The sequence below is a fragment of the Brachypodium distachyon genome, chromosome 5 (assembly GCF_000005505.3).
Source record: "Brachypodium distachyon strain Bd21 chromosome 5, Brachypodium_distachyon_v3.0, whole genome shotgun sequence".
Taxonomy (NCBI): Eukaryota; Viridiplantae; Streptophyta; class Magnoliopsida; order Poales; family Poaceae; genus Brachypodium; species Brachypodium distachyon.
In genome coordinates, this window is record NC_016135.3 from 18,524,593 (window position 1) to 18,542,594 (window position 18,002).

General features: G+C 45.4%; 3 protein-coding genes across 3 annotated transcripts; 2 read left to right on the forward strand and 1 right to left on the reverse strand.

Moving 5' to 3' along the window:
* Positions 1–567: 567 nt before the first annotated feature.
* On the reverse strand, positions 568–2,135 carry LOC106865593 (NAC transcription factor 29). Its single transcript, XM_014895818.2, has 3 exons — positions 1,664–2,135; positions 1,184–1,476; positions 568–1,036 (listed from the first exon to the last, which is right to left on the reverse strand). The coding sequence occupies exons 1-3, from the start codon at positions 2,133–2,135 to the stop codon at positions 785–787; spliced, it is 1,017 nt and encodes a 338-aa protein (XP_014751304.2). The 3' UTR covers positions 568–784.
* A 5,497-nt stretch (positions 2,136–7,632) lies between these two features.
* LOC100828450 (AP2-like ethylene-responsive transcription factor BBM2) lies at positions 7,633–11,955 on the forward strand. The gene is made up of 9 exons (XM_003580045.4): positions 7,633–8,057; positions 8,142–8,796; positions 9,383–9,465; positions 9,618–9,626; positions 9,727–9,815; positions 9,912–9,985; positions 10,125–10,175; positions 10,254–10,330; positions 10,863–11,955. The coding sequence occupies exons 1-9, from the start codon at positions 7,838–7,840 to the stop codon at positions 11,672–11,674; spliced, it is 2,070 nt and encodes a 689-aa protein (XP_003580093.1). The 5' UTR covers positions 7,633–7,837; the 3' UTR covers positions 11,675–11,955.
* A 1,625-nt stretch (positions 11,956–13,580) lies between these two features.
* LOC100828754 (2,3-dimethylmalate lyase) lies at positions 13,581–17,876 on the forward strand. Its single transcript, XM_010241793.3, has 8 exons — positions 13,581–14,008; positions 15,045–15,256; positions 15,908–16,189; positions 16,284–16,406; positions 16,800–16,950; positions 17,021–17,232; positions 17,420–17,456; positions 17,538–17,876. The coding sequence occupies exons 1-8, from the start codon at positions 13,690–13,692 to the stop codon at positions 17,666–17,668; spliced, it is 1,467 nt and encodes a 488-aa protein (XP_010240095.1). The 5' UTR covers positions 13,581–13,689; the 3' UTR covers positions 17,669–17,876.
* The last annotated feature ends 126 nt before the right edge of the window (positions 17,877–18,002 follow it).

Sequence of the window (18,002 nt, forward strand, 5' to 3'; positions counted from 1 at the left end):
TGAAGAGCTGTGTGGCAACTATAGATTGTTCAGCTGGGATGGTGCTGGCTGCCTTGGGTGTTTCTGAAGAGCAGTTGTTTTGGCGCCATCTGAACCCTGAAGGTCGTGATTCTCTTTGGTTGCATGCAGTCAGTGGAGGGGGAGATGGGCCATGGATCAGGGAGGTTTTAGAGAGATTATTGGGGATGATTTGGGATAATTTTATGACCATGTCATTTTGAATTAGTATTACTGTTATGATCACACTTTGCTCTTCTTTTTGCTTTTTAGAGAAAAAACCATGCCGCAGTTACCAAGATGGAGAACATGATAAATTTATAATTGTGGACAAATGTTACAAGTCTATGTATCAGATTTTTTTTCTGCGGGTTATGTTTCAGAATTTTGAATGCCGCCTTTATCTTTTTGTGCTATGGTTTTGAAAACTGAACTAAATTAGAACAAATGTTTTATACCCTCATTTTACATCTTAGTATCAAATTGGTATGATTGATGATGAGTCGTTGGATTCGAGGATAGACTTGTGTGTTTACTAAAATTATAGTAATCAAGAAACGCGCGCGTGCAAGATTACTAGTATCGATAGTAACCTAACCGAGCTAGTAGATTACTAGTATCGATAGTAACCTAACCGAGCTAGTGTACATAATTCAAGACGATACTATACACGTGAAGTCCTAATATGTCAACCTAACATACAGTATCTGACAATATACTACACAAGCTACTACCAAGTGTTCAAAACGTTGGTTCCGTCACAAAAGACCGAAAGGGGAAAGCAATCCTAAAACATGTTAGGACGCATACGGTTCCCACGCAGTCCTTTTTCGCCTCCGACTCGTTCCGGAGCTGTTTCCTCTTCCTTCAGGGGCGGAGGCGCTCCATCTACTATCTTCTCCAGCCTGAAGCTTCTCGGCGACACTATCTTAAAAAAGGATCGTCTCGGCAGCAGACTCCGGCAAAACCTCTCCGCCCTGCCGTCCGACGCTTGCTGACGCTCCCTCTTCCGAACTTTGCACACGACGTAGGAATTCATCTGTTTGAGAAAAAGAAGATCGATCTCAGGTTAACAACAACCAACCACTCGCAAAACAGAGAGCTGAGCGTGAAAAGACGATCTGATCATCTGAAACCAAAGGTGCCCGCAGTGGCATGAGTTTTCTTTGTAAAGTCTTTGACTCACCCATGGCTGCGTGGTGTTCCTGAGGCCGTCGTTGCGCCAGTCCGCCGCGTTGAGCGCGTACTCGAACATGCTCCACGGAGTCCGGTACCCGTGCGGCGGCCTGCCGCGGTAGAAGTCCATGGGCGTCTTGAAGGCGATCGTGCGGCCGCACTGCCTGACGCGAGCCGGCCGGCCGCGGATTCTCCAGTAGCCTTCCGGCGTGGCGTGGTAGCACCCGTTGCTGTAGGTGCCCTTATCCTCTTCGCGTGCGAAGAAGAATCCTAAGCGCTCTTTGTCCCCGTTCCTGCCGTCAACTGCATCCATACGTACAACAGAAAAATAGATTGAGAAATTATAATGCGCTAGGTAGTAAAATGTACTGAAAGTTTGTCTTGAGACTAGTGGTTTTGCGTCCACTTGTCAGAATCACATTCAATCAAAATGCAATGTATGGCGTGATGACATGCAGCTAAAAGGAAACGGAAATCCAACGGTCCTTACGTGGTATCTCATCTGCGTCCAGAGCATAAACGTTGTGCCCCTCAGCCACCGGGTGCCGCCGTGGAAGCGCTATATTCAGGACCTTCAGCTTGAGATAGTGTTGCACGATCTCTTGGTCGGTGGGTACAAATCTAAACCCAGGTACCAACCACCATGGCGTATCGCCATTATGAGTCGTCTCTGTAGTTGTCTGTTCTCCTGCCACGGAAACGGCTATGTCTTCATCAACATCTTGTTGTCTCAACAAGAGCTCATGTTCCGTTGTGATCGTGCTGCTGCTCACACTTTCGCAATCATCCATGTCGCCGTCGTCATTGCTATCTGGTTGCTCTGCTATCGAGCTATCCAGCTCTGTTATCGAGCTATTCATGTCGTCGTCGTTGTCATCATCGTCACTGCTGCTACTGCTAGCAAGCTGCCTTGACGACGAAGCCACGGTATTGTGGTTGTCTGCCGCTCGAGGCGACAACATTTTTACCAATGCCGTCGAAGCTGTCAGCGTACCTACACGCAGCGTTGCCCTGCAATGCGCGTCGCTGCCGGCGTCTGAGGTACATACACTATTCTGGTCAAGACATGAGACGTCTTGCGACTCAGAAACATCATCGATGGAACCTCCGCACCAATCGTGTGAGCCGTCGTCCTGCTCCTGCACATCGTCGATGGAAAATCCATCGGTGCTGTTTAAGTATCCACCAATGGTAACCCAGCATAACAACGATAACTTATTCCAATCGCGTAATGTATAGCGCTGGACGTGGTCGGAAACTCCACTGCTGGGACGATCTTCGTGAAAGAGTTGCCGCACTACGAATTTGAGGCAGTCGAACTGATGATACCTCAATCCCGTTGTACAAAGAATAACGTACTCAGCCACCGACCGATCTAGCCTGGCTCTGAAGGTGTTTCCTGAGAATATCTCTGCTATACGAGAAACATCGTCTGCCGAAACCTCTACCGTACTATGTTCGAAGTATGGAGCTTTTCGCCGTACATTGACAGCGAGCCGCCGCCCCTCGGTGCAGTCCCAAGCACCCCCCACGCTGTCGAGTTCAGCCGCGGGTCTTTCGTCGCTGCCAAGGTTTGGCAGTAATCTATCGAGCGTCGTCACATGGCAATGGCATGATGCTCGGCTTCCGTCCTCCTCCGCCACGCCCAGCGTCCACATCGTCAACGGCTCTCTGTTTTGGCCGGCGGTGCTGTCCTCAGCTTCCACGCTAGACGTTATCCGGTGGCAGTAACAAGCCGTCCGGCAGCTTTGATCGGCGGTGCTCTCTGTTTTTGCCGGCCGCCAGAGAATTCTTCCGCGCGTGCACGCGCCACGTCGGCGGCGCGCCCGGCGTGAGTACTCGGCTAGCAGCAGGAGGATCGTCCGAAGCACCGCCGGCAGATCGACGACCGACATGTCGCTGAACATATTGATCGCCTTAGGAGAGGACGGAGCGGAGGAAGATCGGGGAGAGGAGGATGTCAGCCGACGCAGCTCCGTTGGTCAGCCTTTTATGGTAGCAAAGAATTCCGACAGCGCGCGCCACGCGTTGGATGTCCCGACACGGAAGCTGCTTGTGTTTTGGAATGTTCAAAGTGTCCCGCCTAGCTACTAAGCTAAGTCACTCTGGACTTACCTTTGGTCGGCTAAAATCTGTCACGGAGACGTGATGCGGATTCCGCCCCTTCTATATATAGTAAGGAGATGAATCTAGCTCCGTGATCGATCAAATAAAGCGCGCTACTCCTTACCGGCGTTTAATATATATTTTTTTCTTATCTCTTTCCATGCAAATATAGCTACGAGACCATCCAGTGCGATCGGACAATAGTTCTTACCGATGTTTGAAATTTTCCTCCCGTGTAAAAGTAGATCCGGCCTCATTGGCCTCATGGCGCGATTGGACACTACTCCAAACCATTGTTTGAAAATATCTATCTCCATCGATGTAAAAATAGCTTCGACCTCTGGACACGATCCAACACTGTTTCTTCTCTTTCGAGAAAAACTGAAACTTTATTTCTCAAGAAACATAATTATAATCGGCGGCGGGAAGATCCGCCAGCAGTGTTGGAGCATGTCGAGAAATAGCAATGCATACTCGGGAATATTCTGAAATACTTTGAATAATTAGAGAGTATTGAAAATTACATATGCATACTTGGAAATATTTTAGAATACTTTGGATTATTAGAGGAGAAAATATTTTACAAGTAGACTTCTAGCGAATATGAGAAGATTGGAATATTCTAAAAGCCTTGAGAGGTTAGTTGAAGAGGGTTGTTATTTACCATAGAAGTGTATGTATGTATGTATGTATGTATGTATGTATGTATGTATGTATGTATGTATGTATGTATGTATGTATGTATGTATGAATGTATCTATCTATCTATATATATATATATATATATATATATACATACATATATATATATGGCTAGATAGGGTATCTTTACAGGAAGGTCTTTTGGGATAGATGCTAAATAGGGTATCTTAACAGGAAGGTCCTAGGTAAGTTTCAAAAATAAGTTAGAATGGTCTTTTGGGATAGATGCCTAGATAGGGTATCTTAACAGGAAGGTCGTAGGTAAGTTTCAAAAATAAGTTAGAATTCTCTAAAACTAAGTACTTGTAGAATATTCTAGAGAATTGTAGAAAGATGTTTATGATGTACCACATTATCTCGTGTACAACTATAAATAGGGGTGTTCCCCTACCTCATGCAGTGTATCACAATCACCACAAGTAGTGTACCACTACCACAACATCAAACACTCCAATTAGATAAGTGAGCTACCATGATGAAATTGTATGATTGTGTAGTAGGGTAGCCACTAAAAGAGTGTTGTACCAAAATTGAGATATTGAATAAAGTGTTGAGTTTCGAAAAGGGTGATATCCCAAGGTTAGGTGCTCAATTCTGCAATGATTTGCCAATATTTGAAATCATGTTTTGATTACGATCTTCACAAACAACAGTCCCATGTCTCCAATTGTCTCGAACTTTCCTCTACAATTTGCGCGAAGCTAGACTTGCAAGGTTTACGGCGTGCATTTAAGGATACCTAGAGCTTTAGCACAATCAACTTCAATGGATCGCCGTAGTGGTGAGGTTTTAACCCTAACTCAACCCCATACTCTTGATAATAGCTCTACCTAAAAGCCTCGGTGCATCTTCGTAGGAATTTCATTGAAGTGCCCACTGTGTGTTCTCGGATAACATCAGAAAAATTCGCAAAAATATTCCTTTTGGAAAGCGAGTGATCTATCGAAACCAAATGTCACCCTGTCGCGCGACGGGGTTATGGCAGGATCTACTCCTCCAGTCATCGATGCTCGGCGCCCTGCTGCAACATTGACTTGCTTTATATATCGAACATCGAACGTCATTTTTCCGTATAGATAATAGAGATGCCATGTAATTACACATAAATTTAGGGGGGTCGCTTCGATTGGCGAACTTTCTTTTCTATGTACTATATCATTGCTCAGTTGCCAAGTCATAGGACACAAATCCATGTATCCGGCCACACTTTTAGTAATTTCAGTAGTCTATCGAATAAACAGTGTGTCCACATGTGTTATATCTCAATTCTTCGCGGTAGTTCCCACACCTCTCGCACAGTGTTCCAGAGCAAGACAACATTATTGGTGCACATGACGGGCACATGAAATCCATCTCTAGAACGCACCCAGACACGTCTAATTTGGTCGAGGTGTTGCTCGTAGTATTTTTTTTAGATATATAACTTTATCTGTATAGCAGTAGGTAACCCATCAACCACAAAAACGTGTACGTACTAATTTTTATTTTTGTTGTAACATCAATTTTCCGGAACATCTTGCGTTTGGGCCTCTCCCCCGTTGTTTGTGCTCGAAGACACAACACCCTATGCCTAAAGATGTTTGGACTCATAAAGGTGATCTGGACAGACTGCACTCCAATGTCCAAACTGAAAACATGATATTCTTCTCGCTGCTGACTAAGACGTCTTTATACTATTTAGCATTAACTTTACTTGTGTAAAAAGTTAAGGAGATCGATATTAGTTCATTTTTGGTTAAAAGTTCAGCCAGTTTTTCTTCTCACTCTTGTCTTCTCCTTCTTCTTTTCTTTGAAGGCCTTCAGTTACAGTACAGATGTAGTATCTGAAACAGTGAAACTCACGCACTAACACACACCACATGCACACACATGCTACCCCTGCGCAAGTTAAAACTTCAAACTATACTTATTACACGCACACTAGATTCTCGGAGCTAAGAAACAAGTGTGTGAAAATACATGACAAGCGTGTGAGACACGAAAAATTCGGTCCCATGAGATTCGAACTGGCGAGGCCGGCCCCTCCACCGCGTACCCTAGCACAGTTCTCTTGTCTTCCTTTTTTTTTTTTGAGCCGCAGTTCTCTTTCTTCTCCTTCACGTCACTTTTTTTTTTGAGGGGAACCTTCACGTCACCTTTGCAGGCGCTCTGGGACCGTCGATCATGCCGTCGATCAGTTTTAAAAAGATAACGAATGGGCCTTTCTCGGGCGGCCTATTTGACCAATCGGACCAAAAGTCTAATGTATTCTTGATGGTCAGGCCCATTCTATTTTGGCCATCGGACGTAAGACTACGGTTTCAAGATCAAGATTACTCGCGATCATGTTTGGAATCCACGCCCTAGTGGGCCAATTTATAGTTATTCTGCATTGGAAGGATCATTAAAAAGCCACAAATCGTACTGTAGCAGGACGAGCGATGTGCACGCGCGCTAGTCGGTTTGTCACCATATGCGAAACTTTAACCTCGACGATTGTGCGTCAAGAGGTTTGACCAAATTAGGGTACGTTCTCATTTCACCCCAAGAAGCAGTACTGCACTAAGTACTGTACAATAGTGTGGAAACAAAAGTATGCTGTCTTAACGAGAAAATAATGACATACACGTAGCAGAAAGTTCAGAGCCTAAAATCAAGTATCGTTCATACAAGAGCAAACGACAGGTAGTCTCTCCGTCTCATAATAAGTGATGTGAATTTTTATAAGAGTTTATACAAATTCACGTCACTTATTTTGAATCCGTTCCATAATAAGTGATGTGAATTTACATAAGAGTTTATACAAATTCACGTCACTTATTTTAAAACTGAAAGAGTAGTAAATATATTCACAATCCTGAATTAAACTCACGTGACCCTCCGTCTACCCACAAACTGCATTTCATTCTGACTCCCTAATTTTGCGAAAGAACAACGTGTACTTCCTTGTCTGTCCAAGTCATCAAAAGGCTGATATGACACCTCCTAAGAAATTATCTGTGTCGTCTAACTTTTCGGCTTCAAGCTAATGGTCAACATAGCACAGTACTTTGTTGCCACTGACACGGACAGAGGGGAGTGTCTCTCAGAAAAATTAATGCTCCCATTAACAGGACAATAAAACAGAAAAAATATACTGCTGTACCATTATCAGGGCGTTAAAATTAGGCACCCTGAAAAGCTTATCACGCATTCACCTTTCTAAGCCATTTTCTAGATCTGTCCATTTATGTTTGTTCGACGGTGAGCCACAACTGAAAATGCAATCCCGCAGCATGGGCCTTTCCTTTCATAGGAACCTCAAAGTTATCAAGCAGTACTATCACTTTCCTCGCTAACTAGACTGTATGTGCTAAAGGTCAATTCCGTTTGTGACTTGTGATTGGGCTTGTATATATCAACTTATGTCATTTTATCGTCCAAATTGACAGAGACGGCAAAAAGGTATAATAGTCATGGTTATTATCAGTCTAGTAGTACAGTAATCTAGAATCGATTTGCATGCACGTTGCATCAGGTAGCATTCAGAATGTTTTTGAATACTACTTATGCAGAAGGGGGAAAGCCCTAGAATCAGCCCTGCACGTGGTAGCACCCTAGCTAAGTTCATTAGCTACTCATGCTGGTATAAGTACAGGCCCTGCTGCCCCGGCATTTTCCTCCTGTCCGGCAGAGATAGGATTATTTTCCCCTGTCCTCGCTTCGCTTCTCCCCAGCTGCCACGAGCCACCACCCCACAAACCAATGCTAGCTTTGACCGCCCTGATCAGAAGAATCTAGCTAAGCCACCACTGTTCTCTCTCGCTCTTGCAAACCTGCAGCCACTGATAAAAGAAAACACAAACACACGAGGTCGCGCGATCGATCTCTGGGAAGAATGGCTTCCGCGAACAACTGGTTAGGCTTCTCGCTCTCCGGCCAAGGGAACTCTCAGGCGCCACCCGCAGCCGCGGCCATCGACGTCTCCGGTGCGGGGGACTTCTATGGCCTGCAAGCCCAGTCGGCGCCGGACGCGCACCTCGGCATGCCGGGCCTCCGGGCCGACGCGAACTACGGCGTCATGGATGCCTTCAACGGAGGCGGCCAAGAAACCCAAGGTGAGCAGTATTGATAAGGCTTAGCTACTGTACATGTACTACTTCTGCATATGTACTAGCGTTTGATATTGGATGGGATTGTAGATTGGGCGATGAGGGGTTTGGACTACCACGGCGGGTCCTCCGAGCTGTCGATGCTGGTGGGCTCGAGCAGCGGGAGGATGACGGTGGACGACGGCGGGGCGCCGAAGCTCGAGGACTTCCTCGGCGGCGGCAACTCCTTCTCCGACGTGCAAGACCAAACCGGGGGCTACCTGTTCTCCGGAGCCGGCGCCACCATGGGCAGCGGCGCAGATCAAGCTGCCGCGCACAGCGTGGACGGGCGTGGGGGCGGCAGCACCATAGAGCTGTCCATGATCAAGTCGTGGCTCCGGAACGACAACCAGGCGCACGCGCAGCCCGACCAGGAGATGAGCAGCACGGACGTGGCGAGCGCGGCCAGCTACGCGTGCCCCGGCGCGCTGGGGAACGGCAACGGCGTGGGCGCGGGCGCGGCGAGCGCGCGCGGCGGGCAGCAGGCCGGCGCGCTCGCGCTCTCGATGAGCATGGGGTCGCACCACGCGCACTCGCAGCTTTCCGTGGTCGCGGCGGCGGCTGGAGGGGGAGGAGGAGCAGCGGAGAGCACGTCGTCGGACAACAAGCGGGTGGATTCGCCGAGCGCCGGCGCCGCGGACGCCGGCCAGAGGAAATCCATCGACACCTTCGGGCAAAGGACCTCGATCTATCGAGGTGTCACAAGGTTAGAACTCAGAACGAACATTCATTAGCCTGGATCTTATTGGCTTCTGCTACTGACCTAGTACTAGGCTAGCTACTAGCTATTGTTTATGTCCTGATCCTCATTGGCTAGCTGAATAATCTGTGCTAGAGCCTAGAATTAGCAGCTAGCTGTAGTTTCTTTCTTCTTCCTTTTGCGAGTCGATTGCTCATAACATCTTTCTTACTTTCGCTGTCATCTTTGAGGGATCGATCGACCTGTACATACCACAAGCGATTACTAGCAATGCAATCACACCAGTTAATTAATCAATTAATTAGCAGTATGCATGCTACTGCTACTTCAGTTCGATGCTGCCCTGCAGCTTCCCACTTCACTTAACCTTTAGGTAACGGAATGCTTGTGATACAAGGGTGATTATCACAAAATGTACTAGTAGTACTATAGTTGACTAGCTAGGTTAAGGGTGGGAGTGGGACACATATGCGCAGAATTTTCCATGATTTCCGTTGATCGATCCTTCGGCCAATAGAAGTGTCGTTTAAGTTGATGCTTGAAAGTTCATTTGCTTTACGCACTTTTGTTATTAATATAACTTGCCCTACAGGCATAGATGGACAGGCCGATACGAGGCTCATCTCTGGGATAATAGCTGTAGAAGAGAAGGCCAAACTCGCAAGGGGAAACAAGGTATACATAATGAGATCATATCTTGTATTATGAAATAATGATTCTTGGACACTTGTGCTGATTAAGCATTTTCGATCTGCTTTTCGTATCAATGCTGACTCCTATTGCCTCTCCTGGAATGTGACACTGCGATACTCATCTTGTGAATGCAGTTTATCTGGGTAAGAACTTTAACTAATATCCACAGATCACGACTAAAATTCTGATGCTAAGTCGTTCTAGGTTGCAGAATTAATTTCTTCTTGGTGAACATTTGTGTAGGTGGTTATGACAAAGAAGACAAGGCAGCTAGGGCTTATGATTTGGCCGCTCTAAAATACTGGGGCACAACCACAACAACAAATATCCCAGTAAGGAAAATATTCCACAATATATATTGTTCTGTTTCCTTCTGCACGGGCAGCTCTTGATTCTGTTTTTCATCCATGTATAAAAAAAATCTGCAGATAAGTACTTATGAGAAGGAGATAGAGGAAATGAAGCATATGACTAGGCAGGAGTACATTGCCTATCTTAGGAGGTACTCCATAAATTTCTTGACGCATTCCAATTCTTAGTTCACAACTTCACATTCATTTTTGGAAGGTTTCGCACACAACACATAACTAAGTATTTCATTGATGGCTAACAATGACATGCATATGATCATTCAACTGCAGAAACAGCAGTGGGTTCTCTCGTGGTGCGTCGAAATACCGCGGTGTAACCAGGTAAAATCTACTATTTACAATGTGTAAAAATTGCTAGCTTACTAAATACAAATATCTTATAACTTGACGATTTGACAGGCATCATCAGCAAGGGAGATGGCAAGCAAGGATAGGGAGAGTGGCAGGCAACAAGGATCTCTACCTCGGCACCTTCAGTAAGCAGCTTAAACTATCACATCAAAGCAAATTCTTGCTTTCTTACCTAGCTGTGCTGCTTTTCCCTGTACACATGTTCTCAAGAAACCAGGTCATCAAGCCCTAATTTTTTACTGTTAGCATACACACCACTACCCCTTCTCTCGAAATCTCTGTCTCGTAGAACGCAAGTTTTGCATTATTTTTATCCGTTCAAATGGTGCTTAAGATAGTGGAGTACGTACACCCATTAACTATGTCCGGAAATGTTCCTTTCCAAGCTTGTGTCTCGGAGCTGTCTGAGGAAACCGGGGCATGCGGTCAAGAGCCGATTACAAAAATCAAATCGCGAGTGCATGCCTCGAGGTCCGCGCCGGCCACGGCTTGCGCGCGCGCGCGCGCGTTGCTGCATGCACCAGTTCGCCGAGCGTGCGTGCGTGCATGCATGCAACGGAGACAGTAGCTAGTATAGATCGAGGCATTGGTGATCGAGCTGCATGCTAAAAATGCTAACCCTAATCGTGCGCGCGTGCGTTTTTGCTCGTGATGCAGCGACCGAGGAGGAGGCCGCGGAGGCGTACGACATCGCGGCGATCAAGTTCCGGGGGCTGAACGCCGTGACCAACTTCGAGATGAGCCGCTACGACGTGAAGAGCATCCTGGAGGGCAGCACGCTGCCGGTCGGGGGCGCGGCCAGGCGGCTGAAGGAGGCGGCCGAGCTCGCCGAGGCCGGCGTCTGGCGCGCCGAGGACGGCAGCATCGTCTCGCACCTGACGCATGCCGACGGCGGCATCGGCATCGGCATGGGCGGGACGCCGTACCACGGCTGGCCCACGTCCATCGCGTTCGGCGGCCATGGCCAGCTGATGCACGCGTCCCCGGCTGCTCAGGCGCTGGCCGTGCACTACCCACCGTACGGCGCCGGGTGGTGCAAGCCAGAGCAGGACGCGGTGATCGCGGCCGCCGGCCACGGCGTGCATGACTCCTCCCAGGGCCAGGGCCAGGAGCTGCACCTGGGCACACACAACTTCTTCCACCCGGCCGCGAGATCGTCCTATAGCAACGGCACTGGCGGCGGCTGGTACCAAGGCGTGAACGGCAACGGGTACCTGATGCCGCAGGTCGGCACGGTGGTGGACGCCGACAACGTCCAGGGGCACAGCGGGAGCACGGCGACTACTAACGAGGAAGGGAGGCTCATGGCGGCGGCAGGATACGGCGACGGCGGCGGCGGCGTCGACCCGTACGCGGCCATGAGGCGCGCGTACGAGCTCTCCCAGGGCTCGTCGTCGTCCGTGAGCGTCGCAAAGGTGGCCGACGGGTACTCAAACAACTGGAGCTCGCCGTTCAATGGCATGGGATGATCGATCGTCTGATCCAACAACTGGTTGTTAATTCGTCTGTTTCCACTTTGTAAGGGTTTGTGCGCGCGCGGGGAACTAATTAAGAATCGAGTAATTTTAGGATAGTCTAGCTAGAGCACGTACGTACTCCGTACGTACGATCGGTGACTTCTGAATATGGGTAGTAATGGCTAGTGAGGTGAAGTAGGATTTGTTGTAAATCACCTTCACTACGTCGTTAGTTTTGGGCATTTCAGAAGGAAAGAAACTAAGCTAATCTATCAAGGAAACTTCGTATTGCATTTCGCACCTAGCTAGTTGATTAATTATCATCTGTGTCACATTGTGCAAAAACTTTCCGCCATGCATCGGATCTTGCACATTAAAGTTGCACCTTAATTGCCCTAGGTCAAGTAAGAAACTTGCATGCATATAAAAGTTTTGAAACAAATTTGCGTAGTAAAACTGCATTCAAGTGTATCGTAGGATGAATATTTGGCTACATGTTTGGATTAAAAAATCTATTCATTTCTAAAGAAACCGTGCAGCTTTTTGTTCAGGTGTCACATGTATATTTTTTGGGTGGTTATCTCCGTTGCCTGATTTTTAATCATAAAGGCTTAAATATCAGTTGACATATTAGAGCTATTGGATTATTATTTGGACGTCATCTCATTCTTCTCTTTTCATCGTTCGTTCTGAATTTTAAGGCACAAAGCATATCCAATGGTTGAGATATCAACTTATTTCTAACTAAAAATTAGACAACTCAGATACAACAAAACCGATTTTTTTTTTACCAAAATCTATAGGTGTACACACACACACACTAGTACACATGTATGACTTTTTAAAGATCTTTTCAAACTTTTGTACGCATAGGTTTTATGACACTGAGCTTTTTTGCAAAATTAATACTCTATATTGTGCTAAATCTGGTGCAAAGCGAAAATTCTTGATAAATTAACCTATAATGCAAACAACAGCAGCCTTCTACTTCTAAAATAAACTAAGTGCTTGTTATTTCCAAGTTGCCTATGCATGCTGCCCATTATGAAAAGTCTCATGTTGCACAGACAAATACGTGCAGATTTAGGCGTACAAGTGGGCAATTGTTCTGTCACACAGTTCTAAACCTAAAGATCTCCAACAAAATCGCCAATGTCTTGTCTCGGGAGACGAGAAAATCAGTCAACTAATCGAATTGCTGGTAATTAAGTACGTAGTCAGAAGTTTTCTATTTTCAGAGTACTTAATTAGGATTATACACATGATTTTATTTGTTAAAGCATTCATAACAAGCTAAAAGTGATTTTTTGCTTATTTCTAAGAGGAGAAAAGGCAGCATTCTATGTAACAAGTTCTTCACCTTGTTTCTAAAATCGATCAAAGCTCACCAATAGATTTTCAGTTGATCTCACTTTAAAAACAACTATAGCCTTCCCATCAACAAATTTCCTTTACTAGGTAAGCAACAAGGCTAAGGCTAACGTCTCCCGGAGCATATGGAAAATCAGGAACGACTTCATTTCAATGGAGTCACCCTTTCACTATATAGATGCAGGAGAATTTTCAAAGATGAGATCAATCTTGTCTTTCACAGAGCTAAAAGAAAGGCTCATTTCAGACATGGATTGACTCCTTGATGTAATTTTTGTCCATTGTATATAACACCTTTTATTAATATATTGGCAGTACATCACTGATCTGCCGTTTGTCCTTCAAAAGAGCAAGGCTAAGGCATTAGTTCTTGTTTAAGATACAACTTTCGTTTCCCTATTTTGTTCTCCGCGGCATCAAAGATTTGGGGGTGCCCACCACTACTAACATCGGAGATGATTTTAAAATGGCAAACCAACAACCGAGCGCCTCCCGTTTGCACTTTGCAGGTTTGCTTGAAGTCTCCAGACTCCAAAGGCCCAGCCAGAGCCCTGCCGCGGTGCGACGGTCTGCAAACCGCCAAACCGCAACCAGAACACAGTGAACAAACGGACACGGCGGCGTGTTAGCAGACACCAAGCAGCGGGGAGCGGAAAATGGCGTGCTACGCCGCTCTCCTGCACCAGCAGCCCGCCGCCTCGCTCTCCCCGCTCACATCACGCCGCGCTGGGTCTTGCCGCGTCCCGCCGCCCCCGCTTCTCCAGAGCCGAGCCCCTCCCTCGTCCGCCCGCGCCCGGATCTCCCCGCGCTGCTCCTACACCGCAGCCGGAGGGAGCGCGGGCGCCGGGGAGCCATCCGCGGCGGCGCTCCGGCGCGTTCTGGAGACGCCGGGCGCACACCAGGCGCCCGCTTGCTACGACGCGCTCAGCGCCCGCCTCATCGAACGCGCCGGGTTCAGAGTTTGCTTCACGAGTGGTAAGCGTTCACTCTTTTGCCTCTGCGGAGCTTCGTCTCACTCTCATGTAGGAATTTTATGTCCTGCAACTATTTAATCTCATTTGGAAATTGTACCTCAATGTGGAATTATTGTTGATCTGGAATGATCACTTGATGGAATTTGTACTTGAGGAATTTATACATACTCAAGGTGTACTTAAGTAAATACTTAAGGAAGATTAGTATTGGAATACAGTATTAATATGCTGGAAAGATCACTTGGGTACAATACTAATTGGAAGGACCTAGGTTGATTACGGCCCTGATGGAAATTAACCTACGTGATTAAATATAATTAAATTGTATATTTAATCATGGGGCATGACTCACACATGCGTGTCCTGGGACGTCACAGATAAGTGTCCGATTAAAGGTTAATTGTATTGTGGTTATTGATTATACCTGGACTCAATCTGGAACAAGTTTGTTTAAACTTGGAATCTTATCTGCATACAGATCAGGACTCTGGAATTAGCAGTATAAGAGGTCCCATCCCCTAGCTTCAGTATGCAATGTGAGCGGCACCACCGCTAAGGCAGAGGAATAGGGGATAGGCCAGAAACCTAAGTTTTACATCTCATACTTCCAGTTCCTGAACATAGCAAAGGGTCCTTGATGTGTAACTATGTTTCTGTGACTTGTTCTTGCTGTCCACTGCAGATAGACCCCTATAGATAATGGATTCCTAAAAAACACGCTAGTGGATTCCTCAAAGATATAATAAAAACACAGTAATGCTTTGCTTGGTGCTATTATGCCTTTGACTGACGTGATAATTTGCTATTGTGCTGGTCTACATTGTTTGTGTTTCTGTTGAGGGCACTTTTGATCAAGAGGCACTGTACTTATTAAAAAATCACTAAATCTGCACTTCACTTCTAAATTCACAGCCAAAACTTGAAAATGGAACCAGATAATGTTTTTGCTTACGCAGCTAGCACGGGGCTATGTAAAACAGTAAAAGGGGGTTTAGGGGATTTCAAGTGTACAAAATAACATAATTTTGTTTTTTCAGGTTTCTCAATTTCTGCTGCACGGCTTGGATTGCCTGATGTGGGTCTCATCTCCTATGGCGAAGTGATAGATCAAGGGCGCCTAATTGCTGAAGCAGTATCAATACCAGTGATTGGCGATGCTGATAATGGTTATGGGAACTGTATGAATGTCAAGAGAACAGTGAAAGGCTTTATCAATGCTGGTTTTGCTGGAATTATTCTTGAAGATCAGGTATGCATTTCAAGAAAGACTTAATGACCTCCTGTAGGTTGTATTTTTCTGCCTCTCTTGAATTTTTTAGTAATAAGGAGTTTATATTATGTTCTTTTCTGACAACATGGTATTCCGAGGCTCTAGGTTAATTTGTAAAACAGGCATTTTCCCGAGATATTAGCAGGTTGCTAAAATCCTTTTCAAATTTAACATATCTGGTCTCTCCCAATATCGTACCGTTCTACTGAATTCATAAATCGTATATCTGTTTTGCTTCTATAACCTGTTCTGTGTGCACAGTTATGACATTCTTGACTAGAATGCTGCACCTTCTGCGTCTGAATGTAAACTTACACACATTTTACATTTATAGATATTTGTAACATCCTAGTTGTCCATTCAGATTCTATGATTTTGGATAACAACCCCTGCCCAGGCTCTGGATTCTGGTAGGCATGACACTCTTAGTTTTATGAAATTTTATACTCAAGCATTCAGGGTCCACCTGGGTTTAAATTATAAATATAAATTATGTAAAGTTTCCATTTCCCTTGCGCATTTGTAGATTTAATTTTCTTTTATATTAAGAAATGGCTAGCGGATTTTTTAGATAATTTCTGTTACCATTTGATAAGTTCCTTTTATAGTAATATGAGGTATAGTATTCAGGTGTCACCAAAAGCATGTGGACATACACAAGGACGGAAAGTTGTCTCGAGAGAGGAGGCAATTATGCATATAAAAGCCGCGGTAGATGCCAGGAAGGAGAGTGGCTCTGATATTGTTATTGTGGCAAGGACTGATTCTCGTCAAGCTTTGTCTCTTGATGAAGCATTATGGAGAGCACGTGCTTTTGCTGATGCTGGAGCAGATGTTCTATTTATTGATGCCCTCGTTTCAAGGGAAGAAATGAAGGCGTTTTGTGCAGTTTCACCTGGACTTCCCAAAATGGTTAGATGTACTATATGCAGTAGTGTTTATCCAGATTAGTTCTAATTGACACTAAAGAGTTATGTCCTCACCATATTCTGTATTCTTTCTGCAGGCCAACATGTTAGAAGGTGGTGGAAAAACTCCTATATTGAGCCCTGTTGAACTTGAAGAAACTGGTTACAAACTTGTAGCCTACCCATTATCTCTAATAGGGGTATCAATGCGTGCAATGGAGGTTTGTTATACTTGCACGCTTTAAATGCATGTGTTTCTATGCTGATTTTAGAGAGATGAGATGCAGAGCTTTTAAAAACTAGCTCATGTTTTTTTTCTGTCACTAACAAGGCTAGTTGTGTGTCAAGGGATCTTGCACATGGATTTTCAGTAGAAGTTTTCAGCAAAGATCGAGAAATTATGCGCACACAACATATGTAGGACTATAGATAGTCATAAACTGTGTGTGTGAACTGGTAGTCACTGTATGGTTGTTCAATTTCGTGCCGCTTTATGTGGGTTTGATCTTACATGTATGCGAACGGGTAGTAATTGTCTAGTTCTTCAATTTGGTGTCACATGCGATCCATTTCCTCTGTCAATCATTAACTGTATAAGAAACTCCGATCTGCAGGATGCTCTTGTTGCTATAAAAGGTGGTCGTATACCTCCTCCAGGCAGTTTGCCATCATTTGAGGAGATCAAGGATACACTAGGGTTTAATCACTATTATGAAGAAGAAAAGCAATACATTGTGACACCAGCTCAATCATCCTACAGGAGTGGTGAGCATGTTCTCTTGTAGACTATGTTGAATATGAATGTTTTTTCTTATCCCACACTCCACGATTATAGGTTATTATGACTATACAAGTGAAGCAGGCAGTTCAGGAGACACCAAGTCCAGGACTGAAAAATCACAAGAACCTATTATTGATATACTGCCTCAGCTATATGATCTGGGTTCCTCTGGAGGCAGAGACCGTTCAAGTGGGATGTGGTCTCGCACACTTCGATTAAAGATTACAGGAAGAGATGGAATCCAGAAAATTGATGCCAGGATACCTGTAAGAACCCATCGCCAAGTCTAATTTCATTTCCTTGACACTAAACTCAAGTGAACATCTTGATGCTGGGTCATGCCCATTTTAATAGTTTCTTAATATTATTATCTGTACATGTGTGCTATAATTGAGTAATTCTCATATTGATTAAAAGTTGTTTTTCCTTCTATTCCTGCTTTCTCTGCAACAGGCCGGATTCTTGGAAGGGATGACAAATGTTATTCCAGGTTTGTATTTTATTCTTAAGAGCACCATGAATCTGTAACTACACTTTTATATTTGAGATCTCCCCCTTTGGCTCTTTGCAGGCTTAGCTGGAGCTAACATCCTGGAGAGGCTTCGGGATGCACCTATAGATTCGGACAACCCCCAGAACGGTCAGATACTGCTTGATTTTGAGGACGGCATGGGAGATAGGATCCAGGTGTTCATTGCGTAATCCAGGCTTATTGAGGGCTCGCTCGGTTACAAGGGGATTGGATAGGCATATATTCCCTGTTTATACCTGCAGGGATGGGGAGAAAGGAACGAGCTCTGAAATGTATACCTTGTGGAGCACTTCATCCGTGATTGGTCTAAATGTAACCTTGCTTCGAATAAAAATTTACATGGAAAGTACAACCACGAACTCTGCAAATACGCACCAACACAGGCTACCTATGTGTCTACTTGCCATGGGACAGCACAGGCACGATCACAATATTTATTGACAACGACAGCAAATACCAACTTGCCCAATCGTTATAGCCCGAGCGAACCAGTGCAACAAGAGA

Coding starts and splice junctions, on each gene's coding strand:
- LOC100828450 (XM_003580045.4), top strand. CDS start 7,838: ATGGCTTCCGCGAACAACTGGTTAGGCTTCTCGCTCTCCGGCCAAGGG. Junction 8,797..9,382: donor ATCTATCGAGGTGTCACAAG/GTTAGAACTCAG, acceptor CTTGCCCTACAG/GCATAGATGGACAGGCCGAT. Junction 10,176..10,253: donor AAATACCGCGGTGTAACCAG/GTAAAATCTACT, acceptor ACGATTTGACAG/GCATCATCAGCAAGGGAGAT.
- LOC106865593 (XM_014895818.2), bottom strand. CDS start 2,135: ATGTTGTCGCCTCGAGCGGCAGACAACCACAATACCGTGGCTTCGTCG. Junction 1,477..1,663: donor GGACGCAGATGAGATACCAC/GTAAGGACCGTT, acceptor GTATGGATGCAG/TTGACGGCAGGAACGGGGAC. Junction 1,037..1,183: donor GGAACACCACGCAGCCATGG/GTGAGTCAAAGA, acceptor TTTCTCAAACAG/ATGAATTCCTACGTCGTGTG.
- LOC100828754 (XM_010241793.3), top strand. CDS start 13,690: ATGGCGTGCTACGCCGCTCTCCTGCACCAGCAGCCCGCCGCCTCGCTC. Junction 16,951..17,020: donor TCAATCATCCTACAGGAGTG/GTGAGCATGTTC, acceptor CCACGATTATAG/GTTATTATGACTATACAAGT. Junction 17,233..17,419: donor AAATTGATGCCAGGATACCT/GTAAGAACCCAT, acceptor TCTCTGCAACAG/GCCGGATTCTTGGAAGGGAT.